At 42.0% G+C, this 21106-nt stretch overlaps 1 protein-coding gene across 3 annotated transcripts in view; it reads left to right on the top strand.

The window, feature by feature from the left end:
• The first annotated feature begins 482 nt into the window (after positions 1-482).
• The window catches only part of rpap1 (RNA polymerase II associated protein 1), a 138134-nt gene continuing 117510 nt past the window's right edge, over positions 483-21106 (top strand). Inside the window, exons 1-7 of one of the 3 annotated variants that reach the window (XM_059953720.1) lie at positions 483-539; positions 7613-7822; positions 10713-10858; positions 11466-11558; positions 12708-12891; positions 13816-13971; positions 17508-17693. In XM_059953720.1, the coding sequence (XP_059809703.1) occupies positions 7636-7822; positions 10713-10858; positions 11466-11558; positions 12708-12891; positions 13816-13971; positions 17508-17693 (952 nt within the window). In that variant the 5' untranslated portion in view covers positions 483-539; positions 7613-7635. Of the gene's footprint in view, positions 540-703; positions 808-7612; positions 7823-10712; positions 10859-11465; positions 11559-12707; positions 12892-13815; positions 13972-17507; positions 17694-21106 lie in introns of those variants that run through there. The other 2 variants (XM_059953711.1, XM_059953725.1) reach the window with 2 other exon arrangements.

Below are 21106 nucleotides of genomic sequence, written 5' to 3' on the forward strand. Positions count from 1 at the left end.
TCTGAGTTGCAATAACGGGCGTTCAGGAAACTATTCCAGCACACGGCGTCATTGTGATGGAAACAGCACACTGAGCTCTTTCCTTCGAGCCAGCTGCGGGACAGCCTGCTAGTTAACTTTTTAAAACGATAACTTCTCACCAAGGGTTTATCTTCAACTACAACCGAAAACCTGACCCTATAGCTGTTTACAGGATTAGAGATTTAACTTTGAAAAGTTAGAAGTAAATTTAGTTTTATACCTCGGGCTTTACATCATTTCGCTAGTGAGATTCCTCATATAGAAACATTTCTTTATTTTCCAAGCAAGTTAACAATTACTCCTCTGTGCCATTTTGTTTGGCAAACTTGGAAATCGTTCGCCTCGGCCGCGCCGTTGTTACGATTTACGGACGGAAGTTCAGGGGACGAAGTTCCTGATGCACAGCTCGGAATAGGGTCTATGCGCGGCGCGTTCAGGGGACTGTTATTGGTGTGACGCGAAGCAGGGCGGAAGTGGTTGTCGGTGCGCGTCCCGGAGACTGATCGCACAGCGTGAGAGTGAGTGATGGTGGGGTTAGGGAGAGGGGAGGGGAAAGAATGGAGTGTAGCGGGGCAAAAGGCGGGAGGAGGGAGGGGAGACAAAAGGAAAAGGTATTGCAGTGGTTCTGTTTATTATTATCACATGCTTTGAGATACAGTGGAAAGCTTTTGATACGGGAGAAGAGCGCCAATGATGCTGGTTGGGGAGAGGTGAGTGAAAGTGCAGGACCTGGAGAAAGGCAAGGGAAGAGTGCTGGGATGAAAGCCAGCGCTGTATATTGACAAGGTGCGTGGATAGTAGCATGAATGAAGAAACAGGGCCTTGTTGCTCGATGACTCACTCTGTCCTGCTGGGCGCTGAGTGAACGCTGGTGGCGGATCTGTTGGATGTATTTGTGTGGTTCTGAGGTTTTCTTTACTTTTCTAGTCGAATAATTGACCACATTTAGGTTCCCCTTGAGGTTGTAAGTCGTTGATAAGTTAGAACGGGAGTTCCCAACCTTTCTAATGTCATGGACCCCTGCCATTAACCAGGTTGGGAAACTGAGTTAGTTTCCAGATTGAGTAATTTCAGATCAAAGTGGCTTGTCCCAGATGGCCATTATCACAAAGTTTTTCAATGTGGAACAGTATAAAGACACGGGACAACAGGTGTCTCAGTCTATTCCATCATTGAATGAAAATTTCTCTGACAATTATAGAGAACAAGCTGTCAAATGTGACCAAGTGGTTATAATTTTGATTTGGACTCAAAAAGGTTACGAATTCAAGTGCTACTCTTGAGACTAGAGTACATAATTCAGGCTCACTCAAGGGCAGTGCTAAGGAATAGCAATCAGAAGAAGAGTAGGTAATTTAGCATGCTCTGCCTTTCATTGCAATGATGCTGACACGTGACTTGAGCCATATACCTGCATTTCCCTTAAAATTCATGTGAAAAAACAAAATTCCTGAATTTTTCTTATCAATATTCTATCAATCTTGCCTTTAAAACTGCCACAAACATGAAAAAATGTACAGATGCTGGAAATCCAAGCAACACACACAAAATGTTGGACGAACTCAGCAGACCAGGCAACACCTAGATAGAAAAGAGTGAATATTCAATGTTGGAACGGGAATGAGGATAGGAAATAAAATGCTCAGTCCTTTTCTGCTCACTTGGCTTCACCTTCTAGCTTGCTGTCCTTCCCCCTCCCCCCACTTTTAATTCTGGCATCTTCCTTTCCCCTACCTTTCTTGTTCTGATGAAGGGTCTCAGCCTGAAACCTTGACAGTTTATTCACTTTCATAGATGTTGCCTGATCTGCTGAGTTCATCTAGCATTGTGTGTGTGTTGCTTTGGATTTCCAGCATCTTTAAAATCTCTTGTTTACTTATTTCCATGTCTAACTGCCTAACCCCATCCATGTATCATCTGGCTGTTGAAAATCTTTTTGTAATTTTGTTAGCTTGGTCTTGATTATTTCAGTACATTCCAGCCCTGTTATCATGTTATCTTTGTAAACCTGAGGTTATCCAACACTTCGCTGCCCAAGAATGAACCCGTACCATTCACCCATCTCTCAGGTCTCTCTGATCTACTTTTGCTTCCCACTAAACCTCAAGAACTGCAGTAATTCCAAGAGGTGCCTGGCCAGGGTAATTAGGGATGGAAATTTAGCCTTGCCAGCAATACCCAATCCTGCAAACTCCATGTTGGTTATTTATCGGCACTTCATTTTTTGAAAATGTTTTAGTGATCTGTGTCCAGGGATCTTAGACCGCCATTGTTTCACAGTTTTCATCATTGAACAAGTATTCTGATCCGTTCCTTTTGGGGCCAGTGTGAATGACTTGCACTTGCCTATGTTGAAAACCTCTTGTCACAGGTTGGATATTTGACTGTTCTATTAATCTATTGATGCCTCACTTTGTACTGTATGGTCTTAAATGCCATTTTCAAGATGAGGCATTCTGCTGAGGCCTTGTGTACCTCTTGGATAAGTAGACTTTGAAGAATGGAGTTTCAGTTCTCTGGACAATGTTTGTCCCAATCAACCTATCCAGAGTAGATGATCTGATTGTTATCCATCATATTACTGTTTTTAGGGTATCTGAATTTGGCTGCTGTGTTTCTTCTATTACTGTAGAGGCTGTACTTCAAAAGTACTGGATTGACTGTGTGACATCCTGAGGTTGTAAAAGTCATGATATAAATTGCTTTAAAATACAAGTTGTATTCCAATGTCTTGGTGTTGACTTTGAGCCATGTAGACTGGATGGCCCATACCCGTACTGAGTTAGCTAACTTAAGGCAAGATTGTTGTTGGGCTTTCCATCTGTGGTTAGACAGGGGGAGGGGGGGGGGAGAGGGAAAATAACCAAGCTTCTTTTCAACCCAATCACAGGCCATTAGCCCTTCCTAGAAAGCTTGTTTTGCTTGACAGTTGGATCAAGCTGGGCTGTGGAACCTTCTGATCTGCTGTCACTCAATCGCTGCTTTTGCGAATGAATGGATGCTAATGGCTGCAGTTGTCAGTGAGCTGGCTGCCTGGCCAGACTTGATGGTTTAGCAGCTTGACTACCAATCATCCTGTTCTGTGATGTGTGGAAACTTTAGAACTACTGAGCCACTGTTTAGGCACTTGCTCGTGTTTTATGTCTAATTCTGGGCTTAGTGTGAGGACTGAGAGTCACTGCTCAGTTCACTGGAGGCGCCTGAGAGTTCTTCTATGGGGGGGTGTACTTTCGAGGGTAATTTAATCGTTTGTTTGTTATGTGCCGTGTTGTATGGTGTAGGCAATCATAGTTTTTTCATAACCATGATTGTTCTTGGCAAATTTTTCTACAGAACTGGCTTGCCATTGCCGCCTTCTGTGTTATTATACAAGACAGATGACCCCAGCCATTATCAACACTCTTCTGCCTGGTGCCAGTGGTCACATAACCAAGACTTGAGATAATGCACCAGTTGCTCATATGACCACCTGCCCGCTCTCATGTGGGTGACCCTGATCAGAAGGGAGGGGGCAGGGATTAAGCTGGTGCTACACCTTGACCAAGGGTGAACAGCAGGCTAGCAGAGGGAAGGAGTGCCTGTTATCTTCTTTGGTATCTCCACCCCATTACCTAAGGTAATTTAATAGTGCTGAAAATTTTAAAGGATTTTAATAGAGTTAGTGGGAAGCAGAGATCCATAAATTGTATTGCTAATCACAGATTTATAATATTGGGAAAAGAACCAGAGGGGAGAGATGATTGCTTTAACTCAGTTGTTCTGATCTTGAATGCACTGTCGGAAGAAATTGTAGAAGGAGGTTCAACATTACTTTAAAATTATCATAACTTAAAGTTCTAGGGATGCCAACATGAATGTGAAGCAAGGTCTAGAGTGTGCAGGAAGCACAGGAACCCAGGGGTTATTGTCAATGATTCCTTGTTTCTCTAACTGCTCTGCCCAAGACTGCAAGAAATTGCAGTGAACTGTGATAGCAGCTTTGTCATTGTGCAAATCAGTGTCCCCTCCGCTGATTCTGTCTGCACTTCCTGCTGCCTTATGGAAGCAGCTACCATAACAAGGACCTTTCCCAGTCCAATTATTCTCTCTTCTTCCCTCTGCCTTTGGGCAGAAGATTAAAAAAAAGCCTGAACCACCAGACTCAAGGCCAGTGTTATCAGACTCTTGACTGAACCTCTCATACTAAAGGCGGTTTTTTCATTCATTGAGATACATCATGGTATAGGCCCTCCTACACCTTCAAGCCATGCTGTCCAGCAATCCCCCAATTTAATCCTAGCCTATTCACAGGGCAGTTTACAATCACTATCAACTGACCAACCGGTATGTCTTTGGATTGTGGGAGGAAACCCACATAGTCATGAGGAAAACGTACAGGCTCCTTACAGGTGGCGCGGGAATTGAACCTGGGTCATTGGTTCTGTAAAGTGGTGTCTAACCACTGCACTACCGTGTCAACCAAGGTTGAACTCTTGAACTCCCAATCTACTTCCTCATGGCCTTTGCACTTTATCTATCACTGCATTTTCAGTAACTAGCACTACTTCCTGCATTCTGTTTTCTTTTTACTATCTCGATGTAATAATGAACTGTGTTATCTGTTCAGATCACAAGATAAAAGTTTTTCAACTTACTGTCTGTGCACATGACAATAATACACAAATACCAGGGCTATGTAGTTTTGCAGCCTTCTTCAGAACATGAGGTATTTACATACAGTTCTCATGGTACTATACCCTGGCCTTTGATGCATGAGATATGAACAATTTTTTAATGGATTAATAAACCACTGTTACTGCTTAGTAAGCTCTAGCATTTAAAAAATGTTTTATATTAGTGCATGTAAATTCCTAAAATGCAGTGGATTTAAAAAAAAATTGTTTTCAATGACATTTTAGTTTCTTATGTTTTTGCCTTGTTCTTAAATTTGCAGACTATAAATAGATTTCTAGTTGGAAAAATTAATATTTAGACCATAAGATATAGGAGCAGAGTTAGGCCATCGTGTCTGCTTTGCCATTTCACCATGGCTCAAAACTAATCAGTATACTCCAAGACCTGGGCCTCAATACCCACTTGTGCAATGGGATTCTGGATTTCCTCACTTGAATTGGCAAAAACATCTCTTCCTCAATCTCCATCAGCACAGGAGCAGCACAGGGGTGTGTGTTTAGGCCCCTGCTCTGCTCTACACCTATGACTGTGTGGCATTGTACAGCTTCCACACCATATACAAGTTTGCTGATGACACCACTGTTGTGGGCAGTATCAAAGGTGGGGATGAATCAGCATATAGGAGCGAGTTTGGAATTTTGGCTGAGTGGTGTAATAACAACCACTTCTCACTCAATGTCAGTAAGACCAAGGAATTGATTATAGACTTCGGGAGAGGGAAACCAGAGGTCCATGAGCCAGTAATTATTGGAGGATCAGAGGTGGGGAGTGTCAGTAACTAAATTCCTGGGTATCGCTATCTCAGAGGACCTGTCATGAATCCAACATATAAACGTAATTGCAAAGAAAGCACGACTGCTTCTACTTCCGCAGGAGCCTGCAGAGATTTGGCATGTCGTCAAAAAACCTTGGCAAACCTCTAGTTGTGTGCTGACTGGCTGCATTGCAGCCTGGTATGGGAATATCAATTCCTTTGAGCTGAAAATCCTACAAAAGGTGGTGGATTCGACCCAGTACATCATGGATAAAACCCACCCTCCCAACCATTGAGCACATCCACATGAAACGCTATCATAGGAAAGCAGCTTCCATCATCAAAGATCCTCACCAGCCAGGCCATGCTCTTTTCACACTGCTGCTTTCAGGTGGAAGGTACAGGAGCCTCAGGACTTGCACCACCAGGTTCAAGAACAGTTATTACTCCTCAACCGTCAGGCTCTTGAACAAAAGGGGATAGCGACACTCGTTCTACTTTTGGTGTTTCCACAACCGATGGTCTCACTTTAAGGACTTTTTATCTTGTTATTTACTGCTATTTATTTATATTAGTATTTGCATTGTTTGTGTCCATTGATCCTGTTTACATTTGCTGTTCTATAGATTTGCTGAGTATGCCCACAGAAAAAAGAATCTCAGGGTTGTATGTAGTGACATGTATGCACTCTGATAATAAATTTTACTTCCAACTTTGATTTTGAAGGCTGATCCATTTTCCCTGTCAGCCCCAATCCCTTGTCTTCTCCCCGTATCCCTTCATGCCCTGACTAATCTAGAATCTATCAGCCTCTGTCTTAAATATGCCCAATGACTTGGTCTCCACAGCAACAAGTTCCACAGATTCATCACTCTCTGGCTAAAGAGATTCCTCCTTATCTTTGGTCTAAAAGGACACCCCTCTATTCTGTGACTGTGTCCTGTGCCATGGTTTACCGTTAATGAACATTTTTCAATGTTATTGTCTGCTCAGGATCATATAACATGAAATAGGCCCTTTGGCTCAGCTGGTACATGCAGACCAAGATGCCTATCTAAGGTAGTGCCGTTTTCCTGTGTTTGGCCCATGTCTTGCCAAACCATTCCCATCCACTTAGCTGACTTGATTGTATCATCATCGCTGGATGCTAGTGAAATGATACTTGTCAGCAATTGGAAAAGTGGGTAGTTATACAACAGGTGCTTTGTGGGTGACTGTTGAGTATCATTCCTTTGTCATTCACTATAAGATTAAGGTTATATGTGTGCAGTGCTGATGGAACAGGGGTGTGGGATCAATCAGAAAGCACTTTTAAATCTGAGGCTTCTGTAGGTCAAGGACAACCATGGATATTGCGTCCTAGCCAAATAGATATGTAAGCCTGGGCAGTACGATATGGAGAGCAAACTGTTGCCCATGTAACAAGCTCCCCCTCTCCACAAACCTGATAAACCCAAAGGAATGGCAAAGACCAATACTATTTGGCACCAGCAATGTTGCTTTTCTCTTGGGTTTACTCCTGAAGCCTTCCCCATGAGGGATAGAGTCTTAAGACAGTAGTTCTTGATCAGTTTTCCTTCTAGAGATGAGCTGTCAACTATAGCTGAAGAGCCCCGTCTGCCCAAAATGATGGACTTCAGAGTGCCAGAAGCCTGCCTTTCCCTGTTCTCCTGTTAGTAGAAATGGTTCCACCAGGTTTAGTAGCTGAGCCACATGTGAAGGCTAGGAGCTGGACTTGGTTTTTCAGTGTCTATTAGAGGCGCACACCATTGGGAACATTTAATAGGTAGTGGGAACTGATGCCCATTACCCCCCCCCCCCATCTATAACAACCTTAAGGAATCTACTTTTAAATGAGAGACAGAATTATAGTTTGGTAATTGGTCCCCTATGCTGTGTGAACCGAATCAGCGATCAAAGCAAGGGATGGAGGTGAGTATTGATAGTTTTGCTCCTCAAAGTTCTTGGAAGGACAAAACTCATAACAGTATGGGGAAAAAGCGCATGGGGGGGGGCAAATTAATTGGACAGCTAGTTACCAAAGGTCCAGTGCAAATACAGTAGGGCAAGTTCCTTCCTGTGCATCAATATTCTAGGATCCCATGGTGTTGGACACATGTCCTGAAATCACAGCAATGTTGACTGATGCATTGTCATTCACAGGGTACCATCACAGTCTAAGGAAAATGCTGGGAAGGCCGAGACCTGGAGAATCGGAGGATGACCTCCTGCGGTTTCAGCAAAATTTCCTAGCCACAGGGATGTTTCCAGCTGCCAAAGTCATAAAGAAGGCAGACAAGAGGAAAGTGGAATCGGAGAGTGCTGGTGGAAGTCAAGCCAATGAAGATTTAAGGGACATGGTTACCTTGGAAGGTACGAATTTGTTCTTGTGTTGACATTAATATAAGAATGCTAGGTCTTATATGAGGGGTATGGTATAAATAGCAATTTTGTACCCCCTCCTACTGGGGCTTTGTGTAGTTGATTGGGTTTAGTTTCATAATTGACATGGATAAGAACATTAAGAATAGGTCGTTCAGACCTCATGTGTTCCACAATCAGATCATATCTCGGCCAATTGCACCTCAGATTTCTCTGTCTCTGGATACCGTTATACAGCATGTGCTTGGCCATTTTAGTCCTGAAACCTTCATCCGCCTATTCATAAAAGTTATGGACAAAGAAATTCCTCCTCATGTAGTGGAGGCACGTGCTGGTGTAAATCCTCCACTCAAGCTTCCTTCCACTCTGTTTTCCTCATCTCATACTTCTAACATATCCTCCTATCTTTTTAAAATTATTTAATTTCCACTTTAATGGGAAGAAGTATAATGGACATTTTCCATTAGGCTTTGCCAAATGCTCCTTGCAAATAGTTGGTGTTGACACATTCAGTTCACCTGGAGTCCATTTCAGACCCATTGTTTCTCTATTTCTACTTTTTCTCCTTCGACCTTCCTGTAAGGTATCTTCTCAAGCTATCCACTTCAATAAGGCATAGGAGATTCTGCAGACAACACACACAAAATGCTGGTGGAACACAGCAGGCCAGGCAGCATCTATAAGGAGAAGCACTGTTGACATTTCGGCCGAGACCCTTCGTCAGGACTAACTGAAAGGAAAGATACTAAGAGATTAGAAAGTAGGAGGGGGAGGGGGAAATGTGAAATGATAGGAGAAGACCGGAGGCGGTGGGGTGAAGCTGAGAGCCAGAAAGGTGATTGGCAAAAGGGATACAGAGCTGGAGAAGGGAAAGGATCATGGGACAGGAGGCCTCGGGACAAAGAAAGGGGGGGGGGGAAGCACCAGAGGGAGATGGAGAACAGGCAAACAACTAAATATTGTCAGGGATGGGGTAAGAAGGGGAGGAGGGGCATTAATGGAAGTTAGAGAAGTCAATGTTCATGCCATCAGGTTGGAGGCTACCCAGCCGGTATATAAGGTGTTGTTCTTCCAACCTGAGTTTGGATTCATTTTGACAGTAGAGGAGGCCATGGATAGACATATCAGAATGGGAATGGGACATGGAATTAAAATGTGTGGCCACTGGGAGATCCTGTTTTCTCTGGTGGACTGAGCGTAGGTGTTCAGCGAAATGGTCTCCCAGTCTGTGTCAGGTCTCACCAATATATAAAAGGCCACACCGGGAGTACTGGGCGCAGTATACCACACCAGCCGACTCACAGGTGAAGTGTCGACTCACCTGGAAGGACTGTCTGGGGCCCTGAATGGTGGTGAGGGAGGAAGTGTAAGGCAGGTGTAGCACTTGTTCCACTTACAAGGATAAGTGCCAGGAGGGAGATCAGTGGGAAGGGATGGGGGGAACAAGTGGACAAGGGAGTGGCGTAGGGAGCAATCCCTGCGGAAAGCAGAAAGAGAGGGGGAGGGAAAAATGTGCTTGGTAGTGGGATCCTGTTGGAGGTGGTGGAAGTTATGGAGATTTATACGTTGGACCTGGAGGCTGGTGGGGTGGTAGGTGAGGACAAGGGGAACCCTATCTCAAGTAGGGTGGTGGGCAGATGGGGTGAGAGCAGATGTGTGAGAAATGGGAGAGATGCGTTTGAGAGCAGAGTTGATGGTGGAAGAAGGGAAACCTCTTTGTTTAAAAAAGGAAGACATCTCCTTTGTCCTGGAATGAAAAGCCTCATCCTGAGAGCAGATGTGGCGGAGACGGAGGAATTGTGAGAAGGGGTTAGCATTTTTGCAAGAGACAGGGTGGGAAGAGGAATAGTCCAGGTAGCTGTGAGAGTCTGTAAATATCAGTAGATAGAGTAGATATCAGTAGATAAGCCGTCTCCAGAGATGGAGACAGAAAGATCAAGAAAGGGGAGGGAGGTGTCAGAAATAGACCAGGTAACTTTGAGGGCAGGGTGAAAGTTGGAGGCAAAGTTAATGAAGTCAACGAGCTCAGCATGCGTGCAGGAGGCAGTGCTAATGCATTCGTCGATGTAGCAAAGGAAAAGAGGGGAATGGATACCCGTATAGACTTGGAACTTGGACTGTTCCACAAAGCCAACAAAAAGGTAGGCATAACTGGGACCCATGTGGGTGCCCATGGGTACACCCTTGGTTTGGAGGAAGTGGGAGGAGCCAAAGGAGAAATTATTGAGAGTAAGAACTAATTCCACTAGACGGAGGAGAGTGGTAGTAGAGGGGAATTGGTTAGGTCTGGAATCCAAAAAGAAGCAAAGAGCTTCGAGACCGTCCGGGTGGGGGATGGAGGTATATAGGGACTGCAGATATTGGAAATCCAGAGTAACACACACAACATCTGGAAGAACTGAGCATGTCAGGCGTCTGTGGAGAGGAATAAACAGTTAACGTTTCAGACTAACGCCTTTCAGTAGGATTCACGAAAGGTCATGAAGTACTGGTGATGAGCCTTGGCCCAAAATGTCGACTGTGCACTTTAATAAAGCTATTTGTTCACTTATAATCTCCTTTGGGTTGGTGTACATTGGCTTGTGCAGCTTTGTTGTTTGCTTTTGTACGTCATTTCAGAAGATTGCAGGTGATCTTCTGGTGATTTAAGTATGGGGTACACTAGTGTGTTGCAGTGGTACAGTATCTCAGCTAGGATAAAGCATGAGTCTGAAGGCTCTTGGTTAAATGTGCGTAATCTCACAGCATTCTTCAAAGAAGATAAAAAATATCTTTGGTGCTGAGTCCATTATTTGACCCTCAATAAATCTGATGGTCTGATGATTGTAACAGTGCTGTAGTGGGATCTTGCTGTTTAAAAAAAACATCTCTTATGTTCTAGCTCTTCCCGACCATCCTCCATCACTCATGCCAGTTGCACCCAAGAAGTCCAAGTTTAAAGCAGAAAGAGTCAGATTCCAGGATGATAGTGAGGAGCAGGTGGATCTACAGGACAGACACATCACAGCTGTCCTTTCCAAGATCATTGTAAGTTATCTTGCATAAAAAATCCGATAATCTGCTGACTATTTAGAAACCCTAGTGGCTTGTTATTTTACTCAGCGGATGTTTTTTTTTGCCATGATCCCTTCCCACATTTTGGGGCACTCGTTTCAAGCTCTACTTACATTGACAAAGGACCCTGTTAATGTGCGCCGTTCCTGATCATCAGGTCCTGTTCTCATGCTCCTTTTAAACTTGCCTGGTTCACTGGAAATTTTATTATGGTACTGTGTGACATCTGAAAAAGGTTTGTTGGATATCAGTAGAAATAACACTCAATAGTGGGGAATATCTGTCAGTCTGAGAGTATCATAGTTCCAAGCATGCCAGATTATCAGCTTTGTTATTGTTTTCTTCTGCACTGCTTATACTTCATGGTCCATTTAATGGTTTTGGCCAACTTCAGAGCCCTATTCTCAATGCTATTTCACTGTTGCCAGACTAACCACACATGGTTTTACAGTTGCTTGTACCTTGTTAAACACTTGTCTGTCTGCTGGTTTGAGAACCAGCTGTTGTGACAGTTCTAGAAGAAAATAGAAAGGTTAACTGTTAAAGTTTCAACAATCTCTTTTGCATTATTTTCCTTCAGGAGAGAGACACTTCAGGGAGTACCATAAATCCTCCGTTATCAACAGGACAAGCCTTCCCAAAAGTCTTTCACAGGTCGGAGATACAAAGCGAGGTAAGCTATTGTAAATTTACTGTTTTCTTCTTTGGAGATAAAAGGATATTAAACTCTGATGTGCAGATAACATCAAGCTGACACAAGAAACGAGGACAGGAAAAAGAATCAGAAAATGCTGAATATCTGCTGGCTTGGCAGTGTGCGTACAGAGATGTGTAGAGCTCATGTCAATAATTTTTCAACTGAGCTTGTGAAAAATTGAAGATTTAATGGATCTCAAGGAGCTGCAAAAGCAGGGAAATGGGTAGGGAGGAATGTAAAAGAATGGCTATAAGAACACTGTGCTGAACATGCTCAATAAGACCACGCAGCATGCGTAGAAAGAGAATCCAATCTAAAGCTTTAGATCAGTAATCTTTCAATAGCACCACTCGATAGCTACACTCCACACCCCTAAAATAAACGATTTCCTGATACAGGTGTCCTCTGCTTTTTGAACGTTTACTTTACGACAACTGGCTGTTACAAAAGACCTACATTCGTACCTGCTTTCACTGACCAAAGAGGATTTCCGCTTTTACAAAAAAAGACGCCCGCTTTATACGTGTGTATACCCAGAGAAAGACTACAATGACCGTGAAACCTTGTTTGGGTAGTTGTTTGTGCATGCATGTATGTGCGTATGCATGTACGTGCAGGTTTTTTTTTCCAAATCGACTTTAGCTCCCTGTCTTCCTGATTTTGATAAGTGAAACTACACTGTACATACAATATTTCTACTTTATATAGACTGTATATTTATCATATCATTCCTGCTTTTACTATTGTTAGTGTTATTTTAGGTTTTATGTGTTATTTGCTTTGAATTAGTAAGTTATTTTTTGGGTTTGGGAACGCTCAAAAAATTTTCCCATATTAATTAATGGTAATTGCTTCTTCACTTTACGACATTTTGGTTTACAAACGGTTTCATAGGAACGCTCTACCTTTGGATTGCGGGGGAAACCTGTATTTACTAACGATGTTTCTTTTGGAATAATTGGAGTGAATTCTAGTGAATGAAATAGATTCCATGATAGATAAGTGGAGAGCCAGCCCGGAAATCCTTTAAGAAGTAATTAGATTCTTTGGTCTGTTAGAATGATCCACGTTTGTCCATTTCATTTTACATGCCTATCTGTAATGCGGTGTATATTTTTCTTTTAGCTGTTGAAGCCGGTTTCAGGAAGAAAAAGTATCTTTGCCCAGAAACTTGAGGCAAAAAAAGCAATTGAAGCACATCGGGCAGAATCTTCACAGTGTCGAATCAGCCCATTGACCACGGGTTCAGGGCAGCCAGTTTCAGCTCAGTGTCCGACTAGAGAAACATCGGAAAAGAGCCACTCACCAGGTGAATTTACACAAAAAAGTTTTGTAGCATCCTGTCCATCAACCCTCCCCCCAACTTGAATACCTGCTGCTTGCTCACTCCTACATTACCCTTTCCCCTCTCCTTGGTATAATGGCTATCTCTCCCTTCCAGTCTTAGTCCTGATGTAGGGTCTTGGCTAAGATATCTACTATGCCATGGCCTCCACAAATGCTGCCTGACACAATGAGTTTGTTTTTTGCTCCAGATTTCAGCATCTGCAGTCTCTTGTGTCTTCCATTTGTAGCATAATGTTTATTAAAAATATCCCTGGTCACTAAGCATATGTTCTGTTGCTTATTTGACAGGAAAGTGAGTGTGCCTCCCAGGGCTATATAAATGTAGCATATCTTTCTACTTGCTACTTATCCATATGGCTCATTTAGGCATTTCTTGAGCTGCATTAACAGAAAGGGAAGAGCAGAGAGCAGTGTCCTTAACTGATGTTGGGCCAACAATATAATTAACAATAGGACTGAAAGCAGAAAAGCTGGAACACTCAGTGGGTCAGACAGGATCTGTGGAAAGAAAAGCACAATTAATGTGATCCTTTGTCAGAACTGAAATGTAAGTCTTCAGCATGAAACCATACTTTCTGTTTCCATAGATGCTACCTGACTTGTTGAGTGTTTCCAGCACTTTTTGTTTCTATTTCAGATTTCCAACATGTACGGTTTTTAAATTTTTTTTTAGTTCTAATTAAATTATGGGCATGGTGCTTCATGAGTAATCCTCTCATGTTAAGAAACAGATTAGCCATAGTCTGAGTGACTAATGCAATAGAGATGTGCAGTCCCCATTATTCTGCCATGGTGTGTAATTGTTGGCAAGTAATTGAGTGGGTTTTAGATTTGTTTACTAAATTCCACAACTTCTTTATACCCTTAAGCTTTTATTTGTGTACAGTTTCAGTTAATGGGAGATGGGCTTCAGAAGAAAAACTGGGGAAAGAAATAAGCCCTCAAGAAGCTCAGAGGGTTCATGAAGAGAACCTTGCTAGACTGCAGACCATGTCTAAGGAAGAAATTGAGGAAGAACGCAATAACCTCATGGCACGATTAGGTGAGTGAATATATCACTGCCACCTGCATTCAGCAACCAGTTTCTTTCTCCAGCTCTGCTTTTCCTCCTGAAGGCATCAACAATGCAGGTGCTTCAGATTGACAAGTCTCAGCCAATGGTGTGAAGCTGGTTGTGAAGGAACTCAACCCTGCGTTCCCTCTGATATTTGAGCATGGATGGTCAAAAGGATGGTGCTCCAGCACTTAAGAGAAAGCAGCTGTGCTAATCACTGCAAATAGTAAAGGAAGAAATGTAAAGTCCAGTCTATACAATGAAATAGATACAGTGGTCACTATCTCACTTCTGTCTGTGGAACCTTGCAGTAGGCACAATGGTTGTTTTTGTATCACAGTTGTGTCAAATGCTGGAGATACATAGCAGTTCTGATGAATAGTCTTTGACAGGAAGTATTAATTCATGGATGATTTCCAACCTGCTGAATTTTCAGCATCTGCAGTTTTCTGGCTTTGCAAGGAACTAATTATATTTAAAGCACTATTATGTGTTCTGGAGTGTGAAAGGCATGATAACTCAAACCTACAGTGCTGTGCAAAAGTCAGGCGCATGTAAAAAAAAATTCTGTGAAGTGAAGGTACTAAAAATAATGCAATATCAAAATATCAAAAAATTACTATAATGAGTAATAAACAGTAAAAACAAACTAAATCAAATCAACATTTGGTGTGACCACTCTTTGCCTTTAAAACTGCATTAATTCTCTTAGGTACACTTTTGTGCAGTTTTATAAGAAAATCAGTGGGTAGGTTGTTCCCAGCATCTTGCCACAGTTCTTTTGCAGACTTCAGCTGTCTCGCTTGCTTCTGTCTCTCCAGGTAATCCCAGGCAGCCTTGATGCTGGTGAGATCAGGCCATGCCTTCTGACATCATATAAAAAAATTGAGGTGCCTAACACTTTTGCACAGAACTGTAACTACATTTTTTTGATGTTGCACTCAGTTAACTAGAAATCAGGAATTAAACCCGAGATCTTTTTTGATATAGTAAATGCAAATTAAATTTCCGAGATGTCTTTAACAAATGTGAGCAGGGTTAAGCAGTAAATTTTGATAATCCTGTGTGGTATATAGGATAATGTGCTCCTGTGTGTCTCAAACAGGAGTGAAGTGAGTGGTGTGTTACTTGTTTTGAACAGTGGTGACTGTTGACTGAGGTTGGAATACCTTGTGAATTTTTTTTTCAGGATCTTGAAATGCTGGCAGGGCCAGCATTTAATTGTCCACCCCGAATTTCTCTTGAGGAGGTGCAGGTGAACTGCATTCTGGAACTGCTGCTCCCTTTCTGGTGCAGGGAGGACAGGGAGTTTGACGAGTTAGATCCGATGGTGATGCAGAAGCTGTCAGTATGATGTGTGTGTTGGCCGGGAGTGGGAGTAGCCTGTGGTGGATGTGGTATTCTCATGTGCCTGTCTTTCCTATTGGTAGAGCCTGTGCATTTGGTGGTGTAATCAGATTAGCATAGGTGAATGGCTTTTTTCTGTTCGGAATCAGTGGAGAGAATTATTGTCTAGGATGTTGGGTGGGTACCAAGCAATGACGCTGTTTTCTTCGGGATGTTGTCTAACAACCTGTGTTTTTCTGGAACTGCACACATCTTCGCAAGTGAAGAGTAATCTATCACTCTTTCATTTGTGCCTTGAACATGCTGGAAAGGCTTTGAGATGTCAGAAGGTACAAGATACCCATTCTCTGACCTGGTCTTGTAGTCACAGTATTTGTGCAGCTGATCTAGTGGAGCTTCTGGTCAACAGTGATCTCTGGATATTGATAGTGGGGGCGGATGGGTCTTGATGATTCTTCACTGCCAAGTGTAGTTAGACTCTATTTTGTTTGAGGTGGTTAAAGCCTAGCGCTTGTGCGAGCGATATTTATCAGCCCATGCCCAATGATGTCTTGGTCTCATTATGTGAAAGTAGGTGAATAAAAATGAACATTGTGCAATAATCAGCAACTTCCTCACTCTGACCATGTAATAGAAAGGTCATCGATGCAGCTGCTGAAGACACTGTCCTGAGGAATCTCTGCAGTGATGACTTGGGGCCAGGTTGATTGATCTTCAGCCACCTCTGGAATGAGCGATAACTTCACTGCTGTCCCAGTAATATTTAGACTGCTCATCCATATCTGGATTTCTAGTCCAGTAATACAAAGGTTGTAGCACTGCAATCACTGTTTTAAATTCAGGAAGCACTGCAGTTTATTTGCATACAGTAAGTTCCAGAGACAGTAATGAGATTAGAACAAGATAATTTGTTTTTAAACAGAACAGCAGGGATAATGGTGCCTCAGATATTGTCATGGGAGTAGTTGAGGATTGCTGTTTAATAGCTTGCCTGAAAGACGACACCTCCGACAGTACAGGATTTCGTCAGTATTGTTCCAAGAAGAACTTCAGATATCTTGAAATTAATTGTTAAATCATTAGACATTCGTTTGAATATTTTAAAGGTATATTTACAAACTAATCCAGTAAAAAGTTAAAATGCACCCATAGTTTTCTCTGACGCTTTTATTAAATTTTGTGATGCTCATAGTCATTGATGGGTTCCAGGAGTTCGAAGTTCAAACTAAATTTTATTATCAAAGTACTTACATGTCATCATATACAACTGTGAGGTTTATTTTCCTGTGGGCACACTTAGAAAATCTATAGAATAGTAACTATAACAGGATCAATGAAAGATCAACCAGAGTGCAGAAGACAACAAACTGCAAATGCAAATATAATTAAATAACAATAAAGAATGAGAACATGAAATAACAAGGTAAGGAAGCTTTAAAGTGAGATCATTGGTTATAGGAACATCTCAATGGATGGGCAAGTGAGTGTAGTTATCCCCTTTTGTTTAAGAGCCTGATGGTTGCGAGGTCGTAACCGGTGTCATGACTCCTAAGGCTCAAGTACCTTCTCCCTGATGGCAGCAACGAGAAGAGAGTTTGACCTGGTTGGTTGGTATCTCTGGTGATGGATGCTGCTTTCCTACGACAGCGTTTCATGTAGATGTCCTCAATGGTTGGCGGGGCTTTACCCGTGATGTACTGGGCCGAATCCACTACCTTTTGTAAGATTTTTCATTCAAAGGCATTTAAAAAAATACATCGATGGATGTTGAGAGTCAATGCTGTGCACAGATAGACTGTGAATGTTGGTGTGAGCTGCTGCAGTGACGGTGAGTGCAGGTGGTGTGATCTAATCAAGGATAGCTATTGTAAATTGGTACCATGTATTAATTGCTGGGACTAGACATTGATATCTGCATTTTGCAGGCTCGTGCAATTTATAAATTAATGTGTGCATTTTGGTAATGTTACATCTATGGGCCTTTTACATTGATGTGCTGCTCTTGAGGAGTTTTAGCATCAGGGTGGAAATCTTGACGGGAATCCATTTGATAACATTTGGGTGATGCATTAGAAAATCTAATAATAGTTTGTTCTTTCCACCAATGATACTAACATTTTTTTCCCTCTATTTCTGCTAACCTTGCTAAACACCCTTATAATTTCCTGTTTAACTAGACCCAAGTTTGATTGCATTTCTAAAATCAAGAAGATCAGGGAAAAGCTATGTTGAAGCCTCCAGCAATAAAATCGAAAGACGAGGAGCAGAAAACAACTATGAGGATAAGCAAAGTGATTCTCACTTGGAGGCAGAACTGCAGTCCGATTCATCCAAGGAAGATCCAATGAGTCAAGAAATTACAGGTAAAATGCCCTGTGTGTGAGATATAATTGAAGTGATCAAAATCATAAGAGATTTTAATAAAATTAAAAATGAAGGCACTGTTTTCACTGCCAGGGTGGCCGTTGGCAGCTAGCAAATAATTTTAAGGTAATTGACACAGAAGTCAGAGGGATGATAATTCTTTTCTGTGGTAAATTAATTAGATCAATAATGCATTTCCTGAAAGGGTGGAATAAGCAAGATTGGTAGTGATTTTCAAAAAGGATTTGGATAAATATTTAGCTTGGAGCAAATTGTTAAACTGTATGGAAAAAAGTAGATGGAGAATTCATATGAATAGTTGGATAAATCATTTGACATGCTGCCTTGGGCTTGAAGGTCTGGTTGGTGTCTTGGCTTGGTTGAAAGATTTGGAGCAAAGGACATTATTTGTGGAATTTGTTGCCACATGCAGCTGTGGAGGCCAGGTGGTTGGACGTATTTAAGGCAGAGATTGATATGTTCTTGATTGGACATGGCATCAAAAGTTAAGGGGAAAAGGTCGGGAACTGGGGTTGAGGAGGAGATAGAAAAAAAGGATCAGCCATGATTAAATCTCCTTGACTGTGTGCTGAACTATCTGCTCAACAATATTGCTACAGAGCTCTCTCACATTTTGTTTCTGTCCTGATGCACATATGCTCCAGTCTTTCCTTTGGAAGTTGAACCTTTCTCTGCCTGGCCTCAAGTTCCAGAATTCCCTGTTGAGACCCTTGCCTTGTCACATCCTTAAGGACCCCTCTTAAAGTGCACCATTTGTGATCATCTTTTTGTCTCCTACTTTGTGTTTAAACTAGTACCTATTGGTCAAAGATTTAGGTCAACAAACTAGCATCAGCTGCCACTGAGAGTGAGGAGATCAATGATGTCGCAGAGATAGAGTAGGAAAATGAATAAGAAACATCTACATCTTTTTGTGTGAAGTTAAAGATTTTAATGTTTATACATTGGTAATTGTTTCTTATAAAATTTCCAGTTTGCAGTTGTAGGTTCTCTCCATTTGTCCTAAAATTTTTTTGTTCCGGTCATAAACTTTGATAAACCCTTTCTTGTTCTGTTCTGATAAGTTTATGGTTATTAGAGACCTGGGATAATTCTAGTTGATCTATATTGCCTGATTATCAATGCATTATAGTAAAACCGATAACCTGGTGTTTTAGGGACTCTGTCAGTGCTGGACAAGCCAGTTGCTTGACTGTTGTGCATTGGGTGCACCTCGGTTTGAATGATAATTAAACTTGATTTGATTTACTCACAATACCCACACTTTAGTTTCACTTCTACGATCAGGTGACAATTTTTTTCTCATGCTATACAACTCTATGGGCACAGCATCCTCCAGCTGTTTAGCTTTAAATAAGCAGAGCAAAATTGCTGTCATTGGCCACTGAAACTGATATTATTGTTAATTACTTAATAATTGTTAATTATTTCCTGCTATGTTACCCATGCAAATGACTGCCTAATTTATATGTGGATGTTTTAAGTGTTGCTTCCCTCCCTATGTAGGGAGACAAAAAATGTGTATGATTTGGCTTGAGTAAAGGCCTGGAAATGTTTCTGTCATGATGGAAAATGTCAGCTGTGCATCTGTGTTGGACGCAGACTCCTAACCAATACTGTGGTACTGCTGTTTTATCTTGGCAACCACAGTACAAGACAAGTTCAGTTAAGAACAGTCACCCAGTATTGAGCATCGGCATGAGAGAAGGCTTTTCGAACCTTCTGTCAGGTGGGCAGCGCAATACAACAATACTAGGAACAGCAAAAGATCTAAAAACCAATGGACTTTGGTTGGATTACCATCCCACCTTCCATTCTTCTCAATTTAATCTTTCTCCTTAAAAGTATCTGTGCTTACTTGTACTGGTACTGTACCTCAGGTCTCTTTCATGATTCCTATGTCCTCATAATTGTCGTACTACCTAAAGATCCACGTATCTCATCCTTGAATATAACCACGGCTGAGTAGAGAACTCCAAAGTCTCTGCATAAAGAATTTTCTCTGTCTTAAATTGCTCACTTCTTCTCCTGAAAATATGTCACTTAGTTCTAAACACCTCTGCCCAGCTGCTCTCCCAACCCCTCAGATACCTGTTTGCCTTGTTATATTGCTCCTTATCTCTTCTGCTTACAGTTTCAAAAAATCACTAATAGGTTTTGTCAACACTATCTTTCCATCATAGAACTGCCTACATCATGGGTTCCCAACCTGGGGTCCATGGACCCCTCAGTTAATCATAGGGGTCCATGGCATAAAAAAGGATTGGAAGCCCTGGTCTACATTAGGATTTTATATCTACGGCCTTCATAATATATTCAGCATTTTGCTGACAGAATTCAGGCTAATTGCTCTGCAGTTTACTCTGTTTTTCTTCCTCCTTTTGTAAAGAGCGATTTGTTGTTTGTCGGTCCACAGTGATGATCAAAGTGAGCGATAAAATATATTGTTAATGTATTCACGACTTTTGCTGCCACTTGTATGAGAATCTTGGCATGCATTATGTTCCAGAAGATTTGAGTTGTAGTCCCTTCAATTTTACAGTATTTTCTCTGCATTGATAGTAATTACTCTCAAGTCCTTCGCAGTCCACAGACTGCTGGTATCCCTTCATTTCTGGTACTTTTATTGGCATGTTTTTTACTTATGGGTCTGTGAGGCTTGAGAAGTAAAGCTTTTGTTTGGCATTTAAGTGCATTTGCCTCACGATGTTATAGCAAGGGCAATCCAAACTTACACTGGGTTGAGAAATACACCTGCTACTTCTGGTGGTCCATTGATTTTAATGGGAAACAGATTGCTGGGATGAGAAGGATAAATGAAAGCTCATTTTCTTTTAGTTAATTTAAATATGTTTTATTTTAGTTGTTCCCTGCAATGTTAAAGTATTTTCATTTTTTGATTTAAAAATAGTATTTTTGAATGGTATCAGAAAATTAGTGGATTTCAGATATAAAATTCTTGCTTTGTTGTCTTAGGTAGTCAGGAAGGCTGGTGATGGGAAGCCAGCTCTGGAAAGGAATTTCAAGGGTGGAAGTTGCAAGTGTTGATTGGAAGGGCTCCTTTACACTGGGCCTCACTAATAAGCAAGTGACTGGCTCCCCAGTGAAGAAGTGTGCTTGGGGGCGTGTTTGGAGAGCAAGTGACTGGCTCCCCAGTGAAGGAGTGTGCTTGGGGGCGTGTTTGGAGAGCAAGTGACTGGCTTCCCAGTGAAGGAGTGTGCTTGGGGGCGTGTTTGGAGAGCAAGTGACTGGCTCCCCAGTGAAGGAGTGTGCTTGGGGGCATGTTTGGAGAGCAAGTGACTGGCTTCCCAGTGAAGGAGTGTGCTTGGGGGCGTGTTTGGAGAGCAAGTGACTGGCTCCCCAGTGAAGGAGTGTGCTTGGGGGCGTGTTT

The sequence above is a fragment of the Hypanus sabinus genome, chromosome 2, assembly GCF_030144855.1.
Source record: "Hypanus sabinus isolate sHypSab1 chromosome 2, sHypSab1.hap1, whole genome shotgun sequence".
NCBI lineage: Eukaryota > Metazoa > Chordata > Chondrichthyes > Myliobatiformes > Dasyatidae > Hypanus > Hypanus sabinus.